This window comes from Strix uralensis, chromosome 15, assembly GCF_047716275.1.
Source record: "Strix uralensis isolate ZFMK-TIS-50842 chromosome 15, bStrUra1, whole genome shotgun sequence".
In the NCBI taxonomy this organism is placed as follows: domain Eukaryota; kingdom Metazoa; phylum Chordata; class Aves; order Strigiformes; family Strigidae; genus Strix; species Strix uralensis.
Window position 1 is genome coordinate 8,141,759 of NC_133986.1, and position 21,325 is coordinate 8,163,083.

General features: G+C 38.3%; 1 protein-coding gene across 2 annotated transcripts in view; it reads right to left on the minus strand.

Annotated features, from left to right (window-relative positions):
* The window catches only part of NELL1 (neural EGFL like 1), a 297,446-nt gene that overhangs the window by 49,105 nt on the left and 227,016 nt on the right, over positions 1-21,325 (minus strand). For both annotated transcript variants that reach the window (XM_074884815.1, XM_074884814.1), the window contains exon 15: positions 18,867-18,962. In XM_074884815.1, coding sequence (XP_074740916.1) covers positions 18,867-18,962 — 96 coding nt within the window. The remainder of the gene's footprint in view (positions 1-18,866; positions 18,963-21,325) is intronic.

The following is a 21,325-nucleotide window of genomic DNA, read 5'->3' on the forward strand; positions in this document are numbered from 1 at the left end:
GCACAATAACACAGGGTTTAGAAAGCAATGCACGTCGTTGGAGAAATATGTCCCACAGTTTCAATTTCAAGAAAACACTCTAGCACTCTCACTGGTATTCTGTATGAGTATGCTTCTCTGTTTTTATCTCCATTATATCTTTCTTACACACACAAAACCCAGACCAGATAATAATGGGTCTCAGCAAATGTAACGGGTGACAATTAACATGTCTGAATTTGACTGCCCTTAACACAGTATTACTCACGTACCTGTTATATCAGACTAATTTGTCAACCAGTGAAGATGCTTCCCTACCGGTATGGTACAAATGAGATCACAAGATCATCACAAGAGTTTTCTTTTAGAGAGACGTCAAAAACCTGTACATTTATAATCTGACAGCTTGCTCCACCCTCTGTCTGCGTACTGGCAATTTAAAATTCCTCCCCTTTTGAACAGAGGCATATATTCAAGCCTGGCTTCAGACAGGTCACATAGAGCAGTGTACGGGCAAGCCGCAGTCAGCCTTTGTCCCCAGTGGACAAAAACAACCAGTACAAAATGTGGCATGAAAGACTGTCAAGGAAGTCTGATGGCTCAAATAACAAGAAACGTGTTCAGGATGTCTACCTACCACTTGTGTGCATTATACTGAGTCCTAACTATTTCTACGGGTACTCTGCTGTCAGAAACTTCAGATCTACTCAAATGGGTAAAACAAAAGTCTCCAGAATACTGAAGAATCAAGGAAATAAATCTAGTCAACTGTCCACATTCTCTGAAATAGATGTAAAACAAAATGGTTTTTTCCTCTCATAAAAAATTTGGGGTCGCAAGACTACATTGTTTTCTGTGCATTCTTTTCAGAAGTCTTGAAAGTCAATTATAGAATATAATCTAATATTAGAGACAATATATAGCATTTGAAAGCATGACTTAATACTAATATATGTCAAGAGCAAATTACATTGAGTAAGAAAGTCTGCCAAAACAACTTGAAGTTAATGAAAAGGCGATCAAAGGAAATACACATCTTTAAATTTTCAAACCTTGAACACTCATTGCAGATATATCTTCAGCAACATATTCCTCTCTTGGTTTCAGTGCAAACAAGTAATATGGGTAGTGTAATACAAGGGCCTACAAAGTCACACAAAGATATACGCACACAAAATTAGTGGCTTTTTGTTGTGATATGATTTTCTATGACATTAAATTCTTGCCAGCTTCATTATTTATATATTTCTGATGTAAGCAGATTTCAGTAATGAAGACACCAAAAATGAAGGCAAGTTGTAGGCTAGTACTATATCTCTCAGAGTGAGGGACCTATGAGAATCATATTCAATAACATAAATTGCATTACAGTGTAAACAAAATTTAACCCAGGTGAAATGAATAAAGCAGAAAATGATTGCATTAAATGAAGATGACAGGGCGGAAATGTTTTCTATAAAGATATAGCTCTATAATATATTCATAGCCAGCAGCATTAGGACAGTTCCACACCAGTGGACAATTTCTCATTTTTAAACCTCTTTGCTAAAACAAATAGTTACATCTACTCATTGATTTTTAGAGAAAAGACTCTCGCTTTAAATATTAATAAGCTGGGGTTTGTACTGAATTATAAAATAACAGTAAGAAGTCCAATATATGGGTTGTTTGTGCTTTTTAAAATCCAAAATATTTTCACAGTATTATTCACTTGATAATTCTTAACACGGTTACAATACATGTTTACAATCTGAAGCCAAATTTGCAGTACATCATTTTAGAAATCCTCACATCTAAATGCTGTAATACTCTCAGTATCACTGCTCGGAGCAAACGAACAATGAAATCAAAAGCTTGATCTATGAAGCACCACAAGGATAGAATTATCTGTGCTACATTATCTACTCACATGACCACGTAATCCGTCTAACCAAAGAGGAAAAATTAAAAAAAAAAAAAATAAAAAAAAAATCACAATTCAAGAGCATCTTAATTCTTTTCACCACTCAGTTACTACTCTTCAAGCACTGCAGACACCCTCCTCATCTCCAAAGAAAAGGAATTCACAGTCCTTTCTAATGTGAGCCTACTCAACATGCATATTTAGCCATTCATACAATCATCTAAAAGGATTTTTATATTCTCATTATCCACATCTAGGTAAAATAATAAATCATGGAAAAAAGGTTAAACAGATAACTAGAAAGTGTTTTACCATATCAGCACATAGTTTTCTTGTGGATAAGAAACTTTATGGCTATGGAGGTGCTATTAGAGAAACAACATCTTGGGAAAATGCCACAGGTCTTTGGAAAAATCATTATTACCAATGTTGCAACTAATGGTGCTGCCTCTGACACCAATGCACACAGAATGACCAGATGAAAAATACTATGAGTTCTCTTTTCCTCACTTATTTTGACTTGATGGTGCAGCCCTTATGTCCTTTGTCAGCCATCCTCTCCCACCTAAGCCACTCTAAATGTATATATGTGCACAAAGCTATACCGCAGATTAAACCCAGAGCTAGAATAATGAAAACACTGTTTCATTCCACTTCTTCACTACTGTGTAGGAATCCCTCCCCATAAAGGATACTCAGACTAACCTGCATAATTCTACAGATCTAGGATATGTTGTTTCAAGCACAGGTATGCATTATTAGAAAACACAAGAAAAATACATCAGAAGTGGTTAACTATGCAGTATTTTGTTTGTACTGATCTCCATAGAGCAAACGTATACAAAAAACACAAATTATGGTTTAGACACAGAAATCCTTGTTTTCTGAAAATAAGCAATGACCTACACCCCACAGTATACATATAATCCTACGTTAGTCTTGAAAGCATATTTTAGCAGTATTTATATTTACACCGAATTTAGATTAGATTATCTCACTTTCAAATTAGTTTCTGGAAGTAACAGAATGCTCACAACACTGGGTATTTTTGAGAGGGAAGTAGAAGAAAAATAAATGAGAATTCACGAATACTGTGATTATCTGCCAACATTTACAAGCGATTTTTGCACTCCTTTCTCAGGAGTTCTTAAAAGACACATCACTCCAGTCAACTACAAGCTGTATTATACATACATTACATATACACAAAATATATAGGTGCAACTTAAAGGAGTTGCTTGTGATTTTCTTTCAGAAAGTAGGAGGAACCATATACAGCCAAGTCAGCCCTTAATAACACAGCAATCAAATCATCTTTCCAGTATAAACTTGTCTTTTAAGGAGGCTTTCCCTTGGCTTTTAAAAACCCAAAGAAACAGAAAATCTTCTGGCTGTCTTAAGACAGCTGGGTCCTTGGAGATAACCTCACCAAATTCTCAGGATCTTTACTCATGGAAGGGAACCCAAGGCTTGTGATGACTTCACACCAGGTCTCTGTTCATCCCTCGCTTTACAATGTGTGTCCCTGGTGTCTTAGGTGAACAGCTGCAGGGATTTCATAAAATAGCTGATTATTAGGATTGATAAACAACTATAATCTCGATCCTTTTTATATGACAAATTTATTAACAGTTGTTTCCAAAAAGGAAATAATCTCTATGTCGATAAATTGCCATGGTTCCTCATATTAGAGCTATTTTATATGGAACAGCAAAGAAGATGCTGTTTTAAATTAACAACATGACGATCGAGTTACATTGTTATGGCTGACCTCCTCAAAATTGGAATCCACTGCCAAAGTCTGCTTGAAATATATAACTTGTCAATATAATTTTTCTTGTTTATAGTTCCTAAATGGGATTATAAACAGACTATATAGCCATATGTGATGCAATGCACTTTATAAAATATGTTCTACACTAACTCCTCAATCAACTTTCAGGAATGTCAAGGGTTGGTTCCCTGCCCCTCTTCTTCTATCTTCCTTTTATGCTGTAAAAATAAACTAATAACACTGCAAACATATTTAAAGACTGTATGCTTTTCTACATAATCTAGAGAAAAGATGCCCTGTGCTAAGTAAGTTTCTGCTGCCTTACTTGTGGCAGCATTCCCAAACAGTGCAAATATCCACATAACGTGCCAATATATACGATATACACAAGACAGAAAGACTGGAATTAGACCCTCCATTCTTAGGTTTTGCTTCTGTGCTTACATTCCTCAACAAGCATAACTTATTTGCTGCGTGCATGTGATCCGATATGTCAGAACGCCAACATTACAGGGCATTCATTCTGTCTTTACATCTCCACCTTAAACACTTTACAACACTGTACACTAACACAAGTTTTTTTCTTGTAAAGGTTAAAATTCATCCAGCCAAAATCTTCAGAGCCATGAAAAAATGTATTCAGTGCCTCCTAGTTCCAGTCAATGCTTATTCATTCACTAGAATAATTTGAACTTTGAGGATCAAACAATAGCTTCATCCTGAGTCCAGAAATTTAGAATCATCTACTGACCTGGGAAGGAGCCAAGTATACTTCTTAAGTGTTATACAAATTGTTTAAAAAAAAAAGACAAACCACAACCTTCCAATATGCCCCAATATTTATAAAGCTTGATGTTTATAATGTCAGATAAATGACTCACATATTCTGAATGATATGTTACTTTCAAAATGTTGTTATGAATACATATTATCATTTCATGTTCCTTCTATTAATTATGCTTTTTGGATTAATTTATCCTTGGCTAGCATTTTCAGCCACCTGCTCTTACACCGAGCTGTACTTTACACCATGACTAGACTACTCTATGACTACGCATAGTGTAAGACAACTGAGTGGGATAAAGATTGACAAAGCCTTTTAGACTCTGTCAGATAAATTAACTTTTTATAAAACCCTTTTTCACCAAATTTAATAGGTCAAGATTCTCAGTGTGTTTCAATACAACTGACAGTATAAACAAAAAAGGTTATGGAAACCAGAAAGCCTGTAAAGCTTTATCTGTTCACAAAGTGCTTTGGTTTTTACATTATGGTTCAGATATGGTCAGCCCTTCAGCTTAGGTATTGTGCTTGATTTATATTCAAAAGTGATATATTCTAATAGGGAAAAGAAAAAAAAATATTACAGAGTTACTTCCTAGTTTGGCTGGGCCCTTTTCTTCACATCTCAAAAATACTATCTTTCCTTCAGTGGAAAACTGAAATTTCTTATTGCTCATATAGGCAGTTTATGGAATTTGTCATTTTTAGCTTTGACTGACGCAAAATTCTTCCCTTAACCTTTTCCTGATTTTATCTCTCAATTTGGCTTAGAAAAATTGTCTATGCCCTTTAAGTCTGGCACTTCATATGCAGTAACGTAAAGAAGAATGAAACATGAAATCTAGAAATGTGAATATACTACATGTAAGTTTCTTCAGCTAGATAGAATTTAGCATTCATTTAAAATGTCATTAAACGCAATGAAGAGAAGCGTCTTCCACTTTTCCACAATATTCAACAGAGTAGCAATGTCAACTGTATTGCATTTCCCATTTTGGATGTTCCTTCTCCCTGGAAGAATTTCCTCCAAAGGAGCTATTACAATTTATTTTTACAGTGAATCAGTTCACTGTTTAAACTACTCAGCAAATAGATTAATAAGTGACCAATTTCCTTTTGCTGATTGTAGCAAGATCATACAATAATGGATTTAACACCCCAGTTAATTTATTTAACACTCAGTAAGGAAACTGTTACCTGTATTAGGACAACCTGCAACTTTAGCAGAGAGAGATGTCTTTTTGGAGTGAAAGGACAAGTTAGTAGTGGACTAGCTCCTTCTTGTGTAATTTTGTATTTAATTCTTTTACCTTTTTAAACTATATATCATGAGGGGATCTGAAAGAGTCCCCCCACAGTCAAACCAGTGAGTCAAACATCAGGTATCAGAGAATTCTGGTCATTATTGATCAGATTTTGTATCCTCAGCAACCTACCACCATCCATCTACACATGCAGCTTTCTTTCATCTTAGTCAATAATGAATACACCTAATAAAGCCTGCTGAGAAAAGATGGGGGAGGGGAGATAGAAAAAGAACGAAATCAAAGCTCTCTTCAAAAAGAAACATATGGTTCAGTCATCTCAAAAGGGCGGCCTTAGGAATAGCAAGGCATTATCAAACTGTATCTGACTCCCTAGCCTATAAATGATTAATGGCACTGCTGAGGGATTTATTATAGCTATCAGCACACACATCTCACAAACTGCATCAGCTGTGAACTCTATAAAAGTTGGACAAGAAACAAGATTTCAGATGAGAAAATGGAAGAAAATTTATGAGGTATGAATTAAATATCTACTTTCTCCATGCAGTTAACAGAAAGAACTGAAAAATTCTGTGTTGGACATTCCAAGGGTGAGAAACAAAACAATTGAAGGTGGGGGACAGAACGATAGGCTTTAGCCCTTGTGGTATGGATAAGGGGGTTTTTCTCCCAGTTTTGATTCATTTTGGACAGACTGATAGGCTTTCCAGAGCTAGGGCTGTCACAAGAGGTGGACTGGATAGCTGCTGTAGAAATGGACAGAATAAGTATTTGGCACAAAAAAAGAAACTGTCCTGTCACATTATTAAACTTACTTTCCGCAGCAGCTCACACAGCTCATGGGACATTCTTTACTCAGTCTATGGTAAAGGGAACAAAACAAGCAAACAAAACAAAAACAGAGAAACCACTCAGTTTCTTTCTAGGAAACGTCATCACAAAGAATTGCCAGAGAAAATTTTTTCCTTACATAACCATTACCGATAGCTAAACGTCTCTCCCATACTGTAGTACCACCTGTGCTCCAAAGCATCAAGTGGAAACCTAGGAGATCTTCATAAAACATCTCACTGGAATTCAGTCTCCATAAGTGGTCACGTAAACAAGAAAAATACACGTACTGACCATACCTTCTGACTGATCAACAGCAGGCCAGTTTCAATGTTTTGGTAGCACTCAAGAGAAGACGCAGCCTTCTCCTCATGGCTACACAAAGCTATTTCACTTCTGAGCCTGAAAATTTTCATTGGTTTTCAAGGTCAGTGGCTCAACTGCAAAAGGAAGAACAGACCCATCTTGACTACTTATTAAAATACTATGATGGAAATGAGAACAATCCATTTAATTTCTCTTAAACTGAGAAGTACCTACAGCCCAAGTTGGCAATAAACCAGTAGACTATAATAAAGAATCTGGGTGGTTGCAGTACACGTGAGGGTGATGCATGGGTTCCTAATCAGAGTTTGAGTGCCCCTCTGCTTTTCTCAGGTCAAAGACCCCCACTGCCTACCAGCTTACAGTAAGAAGATGCGGTAGGTGTGCAAGAACCTTTAACGGGCCCTGGTGAGCTGTGCCATCCAGATCAGAGATATCGCTACTTGCAATACAGTGCAATGAGAAGGACAGGGGATGAGCTGAGCTCAGCCTCACACACCTACATGCTTGTACTCCAGCTAAGAATCATTCACATTTAAAACCATGTAATTACCATCAAAAGCTGTACAGATCTGTAACCTATCACAGAAATGTAGCCATCTATGAAGTTAAGGCATGGGTGCCACTCCATGCTAGCCAGACAGCTATTTCAAATGAGTAATTTCTCTGACTGACATTGCTAAAGAAGGCAGAATGTAATTACCTGAGCTGAAATAGGATACAGGTTCAACTGGATCTTTAATGACCAGAAGTGTTTAGGGCTTTCATTTCACGTCTCATTCAAAAGATAAATGAGTACCATTCCAAAGATTAGATTGCCAGCATACAGAGAATGTCTCTTCAGAAAAAAATCAAATACGAAAGGGGATTTCACTCTTTCACATAAAAACTCCACCATTTATGTTTGTCTCCAAAATGACTGATCTACTTAGTAGATATTACATGTTGAAAGAAATAATTCAGATGTTACACAGCTTAAATAGTAGAAAACTCCAGCTATTGAACTGAGTTGTTAAATCAGAGGTTCTCTTTTTAAAAGCAAAAAAATGATTGATGTATTTAGTAAGAACTCTATTTCTGCAAATGTGAAGGACTGAACAGATTTTTATCATAACATTATAAAAAGTTTGAAAATAACTTTGACACCGAGTTCCTTGAGGTCGAGTATGACTGTTATTTTATACTTACTTCAATCATAAGGGAACTAGCAAAGAAAACATCCAACCAGAACAATCCAAGCTACTTCTATGCTTCATATATACCTTATAATAAGCACAGTATTATTTTAACGTCTTGCATATTCCTTCTCTGGGAACTACAGGCATGAACAAAAGCAACAGGAATCTGCACAGTAAGTTAGTGAGCTCTGAATCTAGAACAGGCTTTAATTCCACACATTCTAGGACATAGATTCATAGGCCTTTTTCACACCCAACAGGTATTACTCTATTGATTTTTCTGGTAGTTCACCACGAATGATATGCTGGATTATCCAGAAAATAGTCTGCTGTGAAGGGGAGTCTTTGGGTACCTCCTGTACTTTCTGCAGCAGAACTGGCACATCACTATCAAACAGACTACGGACAACAAAAATGTTTCGACTGATACAGAAAAAGCCTTGGAAGGGGAAAAAGTTTGTAAGGTTCCATATCACCTAAATTTCCTATTTGATTTCTTCTCTGTACATACACAGGAGTACAATCCTAAAGCAAAACTTGTTTTCTTGAGTCCACACATTGATTTTGCAAAGAGCCACCTCCTTCTGTTTTAGGCTTTCCTTCACTGTAGTGTAGAACAACCACCCAGTTCTGCAGTCTTCCTGGAGCAGACTGCTGAAAAACCATGGCTGTTACTCTTACAAAAACAGATACTCAAAAGGACTGAATTAAACACAATTGTAGATGTTACAGAGGCTATCTCTGTTAATAAAGAAAGGACACTCCCTTCAACAAGGGTTTAACTCACATTTTCACCCCGACTCCTAAAGCAAAATAATTGGATTAGTTATCCTCATTGTACATAAACTGCAATCTACTTAAGTCATATAAGAAGGTGGGTTATGCCATTTTATTCGCCTTCCAAGGATTTCGTATAAATGGGGACATGATCTCTTCCTCTGAATCTTAGCCCAATGAAAGCAAGTGGAGGAGGCTATTGCTTTTGTGGTGATGAATTCCTATCGGAATGGGAAAAGATCTTGTTGGTTACACTAACATTTTCTTCCTGTTGCATCACTTCCATCAGCTTAGTATTCTTCTCATACCATATTTTTTCAGGGGAAAGAAATCTTCAATTAACAAAAAATAGAGGAAAACTGACTTTTTGTCAGAATTAAATACACAATAACCTCTATGACACCAGAATGTTGTTCTGTTTCATTCCTTTCATTTGTCACATTGTTTCTCAAAAGAAATTGTTTTCTGATGCTGGTTATGATGACTGAGGCACATTTTCTCTCACTACACCTTGATTAACTTCTAGGAGATCACTGCTGAAGTATGTTAGCATTCACTGTATTAATCTGCAGTAGAAACATGGCTCTGTATAGTTCTCAGAGTTGTACAAATTTTCTGAAGAGACTGAACTCTCTACCTAGTTTAAATAAGATCTTACTCCTGGATTATCTAGTTAGATTTGTACCACAGATCAATGAGTTAAAACTGGCATCGTTATCATTGGTAACTTCAACTAACACAGCTTGTTCCACATAAAAAACCCGCTCTAAACACTCTTTTATTTCACTAGAGCCATTTATTTTTCATTTCACCTAATTCAACTCCACCTGATCCAAAGGCTTCCACTCAGGTGTAGTTTCCACAAAGCCAAGAGGATTTCTGTCTTAAAAAATGTGTACCTCTCTGCAGCTGCTCTGTACATCTTGAGTTATATTTCTAGGTTATCAGCAAGTTTAAATATTCATGGTTGATTCTCCAGTCAGAGCAGGCTATTAATAAGAAAAAGGTGGCAAAGAGCTTATTAAAGTCAGTAATGTCCCCTAAATACTGCCTGTAGTTGGACAGACTGAGGTAGTTTTTATTTAATATTTAGTTAGTCTACTACCTATTCTGGTATTTCTCCTTAGAATTATTCTGTTTTTCACTGACGTAGGCATCTGCCTGGAAGAACCAAAAAAAGAGGGTCAGAATATCCTGACAAACTAGGTTATAAAATTAGCATTACTGTACTGCACTCAAAGCAGACTTGGGTTTTTTTTTTTTAATTAACCATATTACAATGAGATGTGGTTTGTACTTAATTCATCACAAAGTAGATATTTTAAAGCAACTATCTTTTCTGTATAGCTCACAAGGAATGCTTCATATATGGAAACTTCTTAGTTGCAAAATGGAACTTTTATTAATACATGAGTATATGTTTGCTCAAATATAAATATTTGCTCACATTTTCTTTGTAGTTCTCTGTTTTCTTTAATATATTCAATGATTATTCTGTCACTTAAAACAAATTTAAACCCCGTGGCCTGGGTCCTCAGAATCCAAGAGGAAACTGAAGCAGATACGGCTGCACAGAAGGTGTGAGAGATGTTCCTGGTCATAAACTGGATGAATGCTAAGTCAGGGACTGAGCACTTCAAGAAGGGGCCAAAGCAACATGTCCTCCAGCTGGGAACAAATTCCAACGCCTCAGTTTGATCAAGGCTTTTGTAAAACATTCAGCTATGTCAGCTGTGGGCTGTAGGAAGTTGAGGGGGAATACGGGGCTTTTATATTTAGAGCTTCAGAGTTTGCTGCTGCCTAGTTTACCTGTCTTTCTAAACATGATGTTCTTTCTGTAGTACATAATTAGAACTCATGGGTGAATAAACATCTAACACTGTGTAGCAGCAGCCGAAACAAAGAAAACAGGAACAAACAAACCTCCCTTTTCCCCAGTGATTTCCACGTGCTAAGTAGAGGGCAAAGAGAGGCCCTAACATTTTTGACTTGTTTAACTAGAATAGCCTATACTCCTCCCAGCATGTTCTTCTCCCACCTAGGAAAGACAGGCATCTCCTTTTTTTCTGTGAATCCTGCCTTCACCCCCAGGCACAAGACAAAACCAAACCATACAATCATCCCTCTATTCGCACAGTTACATTCAACCTGGGAAAATGCACCGTAGACTTTTGATGTGCATCTCTTTACCACCAAAATACAAGTTCTCCTTCATAAAGGTATGCCACTGAGTGACAGCACCCAAGTAGTGTAAGGTGTAACGCCAGGAGCGCTGTCTTTGCCGAGAGGCTTCCTGAGGAGCAGGGCACGCAGCAAGCCCAGCCCCAGGGAAACAAAAGGACTCACTTTACCTCCCCCTTCACGTTGCACTGGAAGTTACTTCAAGCCGGACAACACTGGTTGGCCCCACTGGTTGCTACAAGCAGCTAGTGACATGGGAATGGGGACACATGGGGGCTCACAGAACATGTTCAGGAGAAGGATGTTCGCAAAAATGCTCCAACTGGTACATGTAAGCATTCAGCTGAACAGTGCTCTTATGCTCCTTCATTTTCCTAAACTTCACAGAGTTTATGCAGCCTTGTTCTGTGAAGGCCCTTTTGAAAATTCAGCTCAACTGTGGCAGAGGGTGTCTCTCATGTAGAACTTGACTGACTCAGTCATCAAATTCTGCTGCACTACAGAGCCATTTTGCTTTAAAATGGTTCTATGAAAGCCATGTTTGTTAGTCCTCATGACATCAAAAACTCAGTTTTTAAAATATATTCAGTCAGTTCACCCCACACTACTACAAGCACCACTCATCTCTAATTTCAAGACAATTGTTAACAGCTTTTTAAGAGATTGAACACAGGTTACTATCCAACACTTTGGCAGGGTACCTGAATCTAAAGGAGATAGCCTAATTTTGTTTGGAGTTTCTCCTTCTGTTAATTGCTTCATCATCACTGCAGGTCTAGGTGAGCCATCAATCTCCTGGGTCTTGCTCTTTTCTTTCCCTTTCAAAGCACTTGCTGTCATTTTATTTTTAGATTTTTTCATTGTCTACTTTTCAGCAAGACATAGTGAAGGAGTCAAACCTATTGCACCATAAGAAAAGGAAGATTCAAAGCCACTGACTTCATGAAATCACATCCACTCATTTTTTTCAAATATTACATGTATTTTCAGTTCACTACTAGGGTAACAAAGGAATAATAAAATATAGTACCTATTTTTGTAAGCTCTATAGTAAATTCTATAGTGGGCATTCACAAGATAGTAATCCAAGAACATCCAGAACAGGAACTGGAACACAAAGAAAAACAGCATGCAAAGACACTATCTAAAGGTATTTTTCTTAATATTTAAGGCAAGAGAAGAAAGATTTTACCGTCTGGGCTTGGATATTATGTGCACTATAAAGCTTGATCAACAGAAATTACATCTTGATTACATTGTTTTGCATGAATCCAAACACAAATTAGATGTCAACTAGCTAAATCATGCCTTTCTTTTGTCTAAATAAAACCATGTCCCGAAATAATACCTGACACGTCCAGCTGACATATAGACACCCTCCCCGGGGGAGGACTCCTCACACTCTTGCCCTGCTCCAGCGTGTGGTCCCTCCCACAGGACACAGTCCTCCATGAACTTCTCCCATGTGAGTCCTTCCCACGGGCTGCAGTTCTTCACAAACTGCTCCAGCGTGGGTCCCCCGTGGGGTCACCAGTCCTGCCAGCAAACCTGCTCCAGCCTGGGCTCCTTTCCCCATAGGGCCATGGGTCCTGCCAGGAGCCTGCTCCAGCACAGGCTTCCCATGGGGTCACTGCTTCCCTTGAGCATCCCCCCTTCTCCGGCGGTGGGGTCCCTCACAGGATGCAGGTGGGTCTCTGCTCCCCCGTGGGCCTCCCTGCGTGCAGGGCATAGCTGCCTCACCAGGGGCTGCACCAGGGGCTGCAGGGGAATCTCTGCTCCAGCACCTGGAGCACCTCCTCCCCTCCTTCCTCACTGACCTTGGACTCTGCAGAGTTGTTGTTCTCTCACGTTCTCACTCCTCTCTGGATGCAATTACTCTTGGGCCCTTTTCCCCCCATTCTTAAATATGTTATCACAGGGGGCTGATGGGCTTGGCCTTGGCCAGTGGTGGGTCCATCTTGGAGCCAGTTGACATTGGCTCTGTCAGACACAGGGGAAGCTTCTAGTAGCTTCTCCCAGAAGCCACCCCTGTAGCCCCCCCACTACCAAAACACTGGCCACGCAAACCCAATACATATGACCACAAGTCATAAAATAATAAAACATCAGAATATTAGAACCATTTGTTACCTGGAATGTCAAGGTATGATCTCAGCTAACATAAAGGGTTAATATAGCAGATATTCCGTCCATTACAAACAAGCAAAAATACATAGACCTGAACATAACAAACTATATAGCAACATAAAAAAGTCCTTTGGAAAAAAAAAAAAAACCCACCCACAAAAAACCCACACACCAAATCCAGTGTGTCTGCTTAGGGTTTTTACTGCCTTTTACAGTATATGAGGCAGTGTAAGCACTACAAAAACAAGTCCAGTCTCCTCATGCTATGGTCAGCTCGGAGGATGAATGGTGTTCTTGGTCTGGAAGATTTCACTTTTCTTTGGCTTGGCAGTGGGAGATAGAACAACTTTTTTCTTCCACTGAGTTACTTGTTGATTTGCAGACAGATGTCTCCTTGATCCTCAGAGACGGTCTTAATCAGATTTTTCTAGTAGATATTCTTTGATCTATTCCCTGATATCTTTATAAATGACAGCTTTGTTTCTTCTATCATATTAAGATATCACCCCTTGCCATTTTGCGATAAGCACCACTGGGACAAATGCTGTAAACAGCTTGGCAGCAAATGGAGCGGGGTAACCTCAGCCACCTGGAGCATCTGCCTTCTCTGGATCTGTCACACCCTCAGGAGTGTCATATCAACCACAACCACTGTTTTCTGTAATAACCTCAGCATTATTCACTTCACCCCTCCTATTTTGCACTATACTAGCTTTGCCTCACCTTGAAATGAGAGGCTTTAGAAAGAATCTCATGCAAAGCCTTGCGCCCACAGCTGCACAGCTGGTTTGTTTCCCAAAATAAACCTTGCTTCATATTTTACAAAAGATCTTAGATAGAGAAAGGTAGGGAGTTTTGACATTTACCTTAGCATACTCAGTGAAAAATCTGTTTCTCTGCTTTGCTTTGGTTTTTGTTTGCTTACTTTTTTAAACCAGGTTCCTCAACTGAAATGTCTTTGATATCTACACACCTAAAGATTGATCCAGCTCAGGAATCAAAGAAATAGCACACGGAATAAAATTCTCACATTTTTTTCTATCTCTAGGGTCCAAAGGAACACAGACTGTAGCAAGTCTTACCCAAAGGACTGCAGAAGACTACATATTCCAGAGGAAGCAATTTAAGAGATGAGTACACTAAGTACGCAGCTTCCTAGACAACTCGAGATACTGTCAACTATTATGAAACAAATCAGCTAAAGACCTCCTCATTTTCATGACATACACATGACATATCCAACTTCAAGATATAAGCATAGCAACATTTCATTACACACCTGTGAAATCTATGACTGCACCGAAGAATCCATATGTAGCTAATGCAATACTGCAAGCGTTGAATTTTGTTTGTTTTCACTCACAGTATAATTATTGGGATTCAAAGCACATTTCTCAGCCATGGTACATACTGAGAAACGACCTTTCACCCCAGTATCAGACAATCTTTTGTACACACAGTCTAAAACAACACAAAAAAATAAACCCAGTAATTATCATCTCCTGATGCTTCGCTGACATGTCTTACCCTTGCTTCTGACTGTTTACAATCAGCAGGTAATTCTTTGACAGCACTCTCTCATTCTGTGAGAAAACTGTTCTCCAGTGTTTTACAAAAATACACATGTAGCTACCACAAAAATATTTACCTCCCTGAGCTCCAGTCTACACAACATCCTTCTAATCTACCAGAAACGTATTCCCCATCCATTGTGCACCAGCTCAAACAAGGGCTGTCATGAGCCAGAGGAGCAAAGATGTGGTGCAATTGCTTTGAATCCCTTTTGAAGGCAACGCCCCACCACCGCCAAAAGCCCTCCTGCAGCTTTTGGAAAAATATTGTACTTTCCTTGACTTGCCCCTGGTTGGGAACCTACTGCTTCAAACCCTTCCGTTATTTCCTGTTCACTGCCCAAAGTTATAATTTGTACAGACAAATACTGCAACTAACTCCCTTAGCTGAAATTTCTGCCACCACTGGTCACCATCCCAGAGCTGTCTAGAAGTGGGTATGTATTTCTTAGACTCACACATATGACTCTACCACATGCAGGTAGGTGTTCAAGGAATGCCTGCAATTTCTAGGCACTCAATCATCTGTTTATCCCTGCTTTTGATATCGCAGATTGTCCTGCCTATCTCATCTTCACCACTTCATCAGTGGCAGTAGTGTCTAATGTTCCACAAAAACAGAATAATGGCAAACCCTGTCTACAAAACCATCATTATAACTCCACTGACTTGTGGCTCATCCACAAAGACAGAAAAGCAGCTGAAGGAAGGAAGGTGGTGGGGTTTTTTTTTTTTTTTTTAATGTTGCAAAAATATGAGATGGAGAAAACATCACTGGATGGAAAATTAGGGCATCTGAGTCCATGCTGCCAACAACTTTCACAGAGTACTGTGCTTGCATTCCTCTCTGAACATCAAAATGTCTCTCAGAAGCCTTTAATGGGGATCCCTGCCAAGGATGCACCTGGGCTTAAGCCAGCAGTGCTACATCCAGTTAAGGTTGCATATCTCCAGCTCAGCCATCAGGCACGTACATGCTGGAACCATACAGCAATGTCAGCAAAAATTCTAACATAAAAACTTTCCAGCACAGGTATCGCAACTGTGTTAAATATGATCAGAAACGGTAATGATCACAGAGATCATTGATTTCAGCCCTGGCCAACTAAACACAAAGCAAACAAAAAATTGATTAGAAGATAGAATCAGATCCTAAATAGAAAACACCACAAATTCTGTAAGAAGCATCAAGCACATACTTAAAGAAACAGCATTATAAAGAATGGATGGAAGGAGGAATTACTTGACAGTATTTCTGGATATCAATTTGCAGTTCACCTTCAAAAAGAAAAGGCAGACCCACAACTGTTATGATGATTCCTCATTTCAGGCAAAGTTACTGGCAAGAGGTAATTCTTCTTAGCAGCATGTTGAATTATGTATTTGTACTTAAGCCTTAAATGTGTATTTTAATTTCACCTGAGTAAATTACCAGCATAAATCCTACCCTTCTCAAATACCTCTGAATTTTTAATTAACCTAATATCATAATTTCAACCAGGCAGTCAGAAGCGATGAGTAACACATGATTCATATTCAGAAGTAAATGCACCTGCTTTTCAACAACACATCTGATTACTGGTTCATTTTACCCTTTACATGACGTTGAAGCCAATCTGGGTCATACCGTTTTTAGCCAGTGACGAGTTCTTTCAGCTCACAAATAACATATAAAGAATTGATGTGCTGTTGTTCTGAAGGACATTTCTAAATGCATCACGGCAAATAGAATACATTACCAAAGCACATCATTTTACTTCTGCTATGCATCAGTTCACCATGAGCTTCCATCAGACAAGATTTTACCAGGAACATTTAAGCTTTGATTTAAAGTAATGTCCCACCATTTCACCGTCTTCAGTTTACGTCATAATAATTGAGGGAGTGTTACCATATGTTAAATGTAACAAAGTGCTTATTTCTAACATTATAGACAACATGGGAAAACAAACAAACAAACAAACGTGGTTTTTGAATACTTCAGATATCCCCTAAAAACACTGCAGCAAACTGCAGTGAGACTATGAGGAAAGTCTTTACTGAATTGTCTCCTCTTCCTGACAACACTACATCTTCCAGGAGTAAGCAGGTAAGCAAAGGGAAGCCTGCTTCAAAGGTGGATCATCCCCTTTCTCCTCTGTACATTTAGTTTTTCCAGGACATGCACCTTCAGAAGGCTGAAGCTGTCCTCACATAGAACTGATATGCACTTAACCACTGAAATATGCGTATGACATATCTGCTGAAGTTTTCAAACCCTCTAACAGAACTAAAATGTGACAACTTCTCATACACGAAGCCTATTTATTCTCAAACCTGTTTGCACATCAGATTTCTCACAGTCGCCATCATTAGCTTGACTTGTATCATACTGGTAAATCCTATACATCTTCAATGAAAAAAAAATAAACTTCTTTCTGGTTCAAGTTGTATAGATTTTATACACAGAAGCTAGCTCCTTCTGACATCTACCTCTAAATTTCTTGATATAATGAGTATCATGCCTGCCACATTTCCTTTACTGGGTGTGCTAACTCATATTTTAGATCAAAACAATACAAAAGACATGAAAAACATAGGAGTCAACAACAGTTATGTCATCCATTTATCAATTTTAAACCATCACTTCAACAGTTTAAAGACTCTGTGTTCTAGCTATGAAAGTCCCTTTACAGCTATAAGAAAAAAAGATAGTTCCAAGATTCTTGGGTGAAAGAAACGTAGGCAGTTGAGCTGAAAGCTGGCCTAAAGCCACCAGCTCCCCAGGTAGGCAGGGCACCTTTGGGCAATGGAGGTACCATATTTTCACATACATAGAACATATCTCTGGTATCCTGCATCCCTCTGAATAACAGATGCTTTAGAAAGGAATAAGCAAATTATACATGGGAGAGGGTAACTAGCAGGAGGGATTAGCAGCTGGGGAGCTATGGCAGGTGGGGCTCTGAGGCAGGAACTTCTTGTATTATTTCCTCATGCATACTGCCGGTACTTACTGCTGAATGTCAGGAGGCTTTTTTCTATTTAAAACAAATAACCCAAAGGCTACAGGCAAAAAAAATGCAGTACTCAAATTTATTCAAGACGACATGAAGATATTAACATCCTAGTTCATTCTTAAATAATTAGAAACAATGCTGACAACTAGAAACTATGGCGTTTTAGTATACAGTGATTTGCATACATCCATAAAAAGTTTTAGCAGTTTTCAGAAGCTACTCAAAGCATCTGTTGACAACTGGCCTTAAGTTACTTTGTATTATAGTAGAACAGCCATGTATTAAACAGACACTGCTACACACAAATTACTGAACAATCTCTGGGTAACAAGTGGTTCCACTGATTTAACTTAAACAGTTATTGTAACCTCACCCATACTAGCACCATGCAACCTGCATTAACAATCCACCTTATTTCCACCAGTAAAGGCAAGTGCAAAAGGTTTATTAACAAACACGCAATGCAAAATAGTCTGTAATTGGGTTATTTAAGTGAAATACAACCTCAGATAAATACTGACCAAAGCAAAATCTCAAATCTGCTCTATAAAGAGTCTAGTAAGAGTGCTACATGGAATTCTGTAAGATCCTTTCCTTCTCATTGAAGGTAGACAAGGAACCAGATCTTTGTGAAACAGACAGAATGGTGGGCCTACAAAGCTGTCAGAACCAAATCTTGAATCAGAAAAAATCTGGGAAAAGGCAGAATCAAATCAGCACTGGTGAGATATTTGAATAGGCTATGATTCTATAAAAATTGGTGGCTGCAGTGACTTAGAAACAAATAAAATCTTAATAATTCAATAACTTTACATGAAAAGCAAGCATTCAAATTCTGGTCTAATTTGCACAACGGAGTCAGAAAAAGAAGGTGGCAACTTGAGCTTCCACCACAGGAAATACTGGAGTAAATAGCTTTCATTTGCCATCCCCTCTAATTAACTAAAATTGTCCACTGGAAGGAGAAGCAGGTACGTGCCCAATTGTCTAAACTTTCCATGTTTAATTTAAGACTAGCTTTCAGTTAGGAAAAGGCAGCTATGGAACAGTCATATCTTCAACAAAGAGAAAATATCAAGCAGAATGAATGAATGGAAAGTAATTATTTCTTAATTCAGCATATCATATTTCTCATTACCAAAGAGGAAGATGTGTTTCAGTAAAGCTTTACCTTTCTCACAATGAATTCCTGTGAATCCAGAAGGGCAGACACATTTGTTAGGGGCTACACAAGTTCCACCATATCTGCATCCTTCTTCACAAAATGCTGGAAAATAAAAGCAATATGTGGGTACTACTTCATTTTTAAAAAATTCATTATACATTGCAAGACACTAAGAAAAACATCTAAATTCTAAGCAATTACCATAATTCAACATATTAAAATTCAGTCCACCTGCAAACACAAAGAGAAGTAACTCAATCAAACGACATGAGGAAAAATCTCAGATTACACCGTAGGCAAACCACCTCACCAATAAAAGATTAATAACCATCTGGAAGAAGAAAAGAGGGGGAAAAACAATGTACGATTTTAATAGGACTGGTCTTTAAATTATACCCAATATGAATATTACAATTACAACACTTTGGTAACCCACAGAAAACTGTTAACTACTTCGTTTCTCTCTTCTATTAAATTCACTTTACTGAAATGTCTGTAAACACACATTATTTTCCTATTTTTTTTATTTTTAAGTATAAAGTATATTTTGTGGAATTGAGAAATGAAATAGGGTGAGGGTCATGACTCAAAACAGAGGAAAAGGGCTCAACCACAAGATAATGCCTCTACTGAGGTGTGATTCTTGACAGTGCAATACACAAGTACTTTAGAAGTGTATTTGTCCAATAACTAGGATTTGAAACAACTGATGGATCTCATATTTTTTCTTGCAAGCACTCTGTGCTGTTCCATGGTATTCCTCTCACTTATAGCAGGTTTAGCAGGAAATCTACTAACTGTGCAAGAAGTTTGCTTGCAGTTTCATGTTATTTTTTGATCTTTCTTTTTGTTGTGTGTGTACACGTAGCGGAACTGAGGTTTAGAAGAGGAAAGGAAATGGCAAGCATCAGGACATCATTTAATTTGTGCTGTTAACTTGAGTAAGACCTTTGCTAAGACTAAGAGCAGGCCCTACACACACCACGCTCTCCACCATCTCCAAAATATTTACTGAACTTCACAAGTTACTCAGTGGGTTTGGCTGCACTTATGAGGGAAGTTACAATTAATATTTAAACAGCAGCTCTCTGCATCTAAGCTAATAACAGAATTGCGAAGTGTTTCCTGCAAGCTAAAATCACAGATGGAGTGTTGGCAAAGAGATGTTACAAATGCTATGAAAAGGCTTAAAGTGCTAGATATCAGAAGAAATGTTTAAGATTTATTTTCCATTGCACTAAAAAGAAAAATAAAGTGAATAAAGTACTAAGCATTAAAAAGAATCTTTTGCAATTGTTAACCACTTAGAGGCAAAAAAGCACATCATCATATCTCTTGACTGAATTGATAGACAGATCTGCCTTCCTCTAAACATATAATTCATAGCATGCCATATTGTTTTATGGAGGATAACACGGGGAGAAGATTCTGAAGTGGTTTAGAGAAGACGGTAGTAGAACATCATAAGCCCTCCTGTGACTGGTGCAAGGCAGTGATGTGGAGAAAGCATGGTTCTTGCCCAGTAACACTTCCTGCTCATCAATGCACACACTCCATATGGGAATCTTCTGTTTTTATCTATTTTTTAATTTATCTATTTTTAAAACAGTCAATTTCTACTTTATGGGAAAAAGAGAAATATGGTTTAAGAGTAGCATTTTGTGACTTTTTGCATATAAATATTTGTAGAAAAGTCTAACTGCAGAAAGTACTAGTATGAAATACAGCTGGAAAATATATGGAAAACATGATGAGACTCAAAAGATTCCCTCCAGAGCTCTTGAAAGGAATGTTTGCTCATTTCTAATGCCAGCATTCTCAGAGAAGGTGTAAGTTAAATTCTTCATCTACATTTTTCTGGTTTGAAACTGAGAGTAAGCAGAGACTTTTGTGAAGTAGTAATACATTTCTGCATGACAACAAAGGAACTAGAATTTGTGGCAGAGCAGATATAAAGGGCAAAAAATGAAAATACGGGCAAAAAACCAAATATCTGGGGAAAAAAGTCTACCTGGACTTCTGCAAAGCATTTGACATTGTCATGCACAACATCCTTATCGCTAAATTGAAGACATATGGATCTGATGGATGGACCGCTCGGTGGATAAGCAATTGGCTGGATGGTCGCACTCGAAGAGCTGCGGTCAACGGCTCAATGTCCAAGTGGAGAGCAGTGACGAGTGACGTTCCTCAGAGTCGGTGTTGGGACCAGCGCTGTTTAACATCTTTGTTGGTGACACAGACAGTGGGACTGAGTGCACCCTCAGCAAGTTTGCCAACTACACCAAGCTGTGTGGTGCGGTCGACAGGCTGGAGGGAAGGGGTGTGCCATCCAGAGGGACCTGGACAGGCTGGAGAGGTGGGCCCGTGTGAACCTTATGGAGTTCAACAAGGCCAAGTGCAAGGTCCTGCACATGGGCCAGGGCAATCCCAAGCACAAATACAGGCTGGGTGAGGAGAAGATT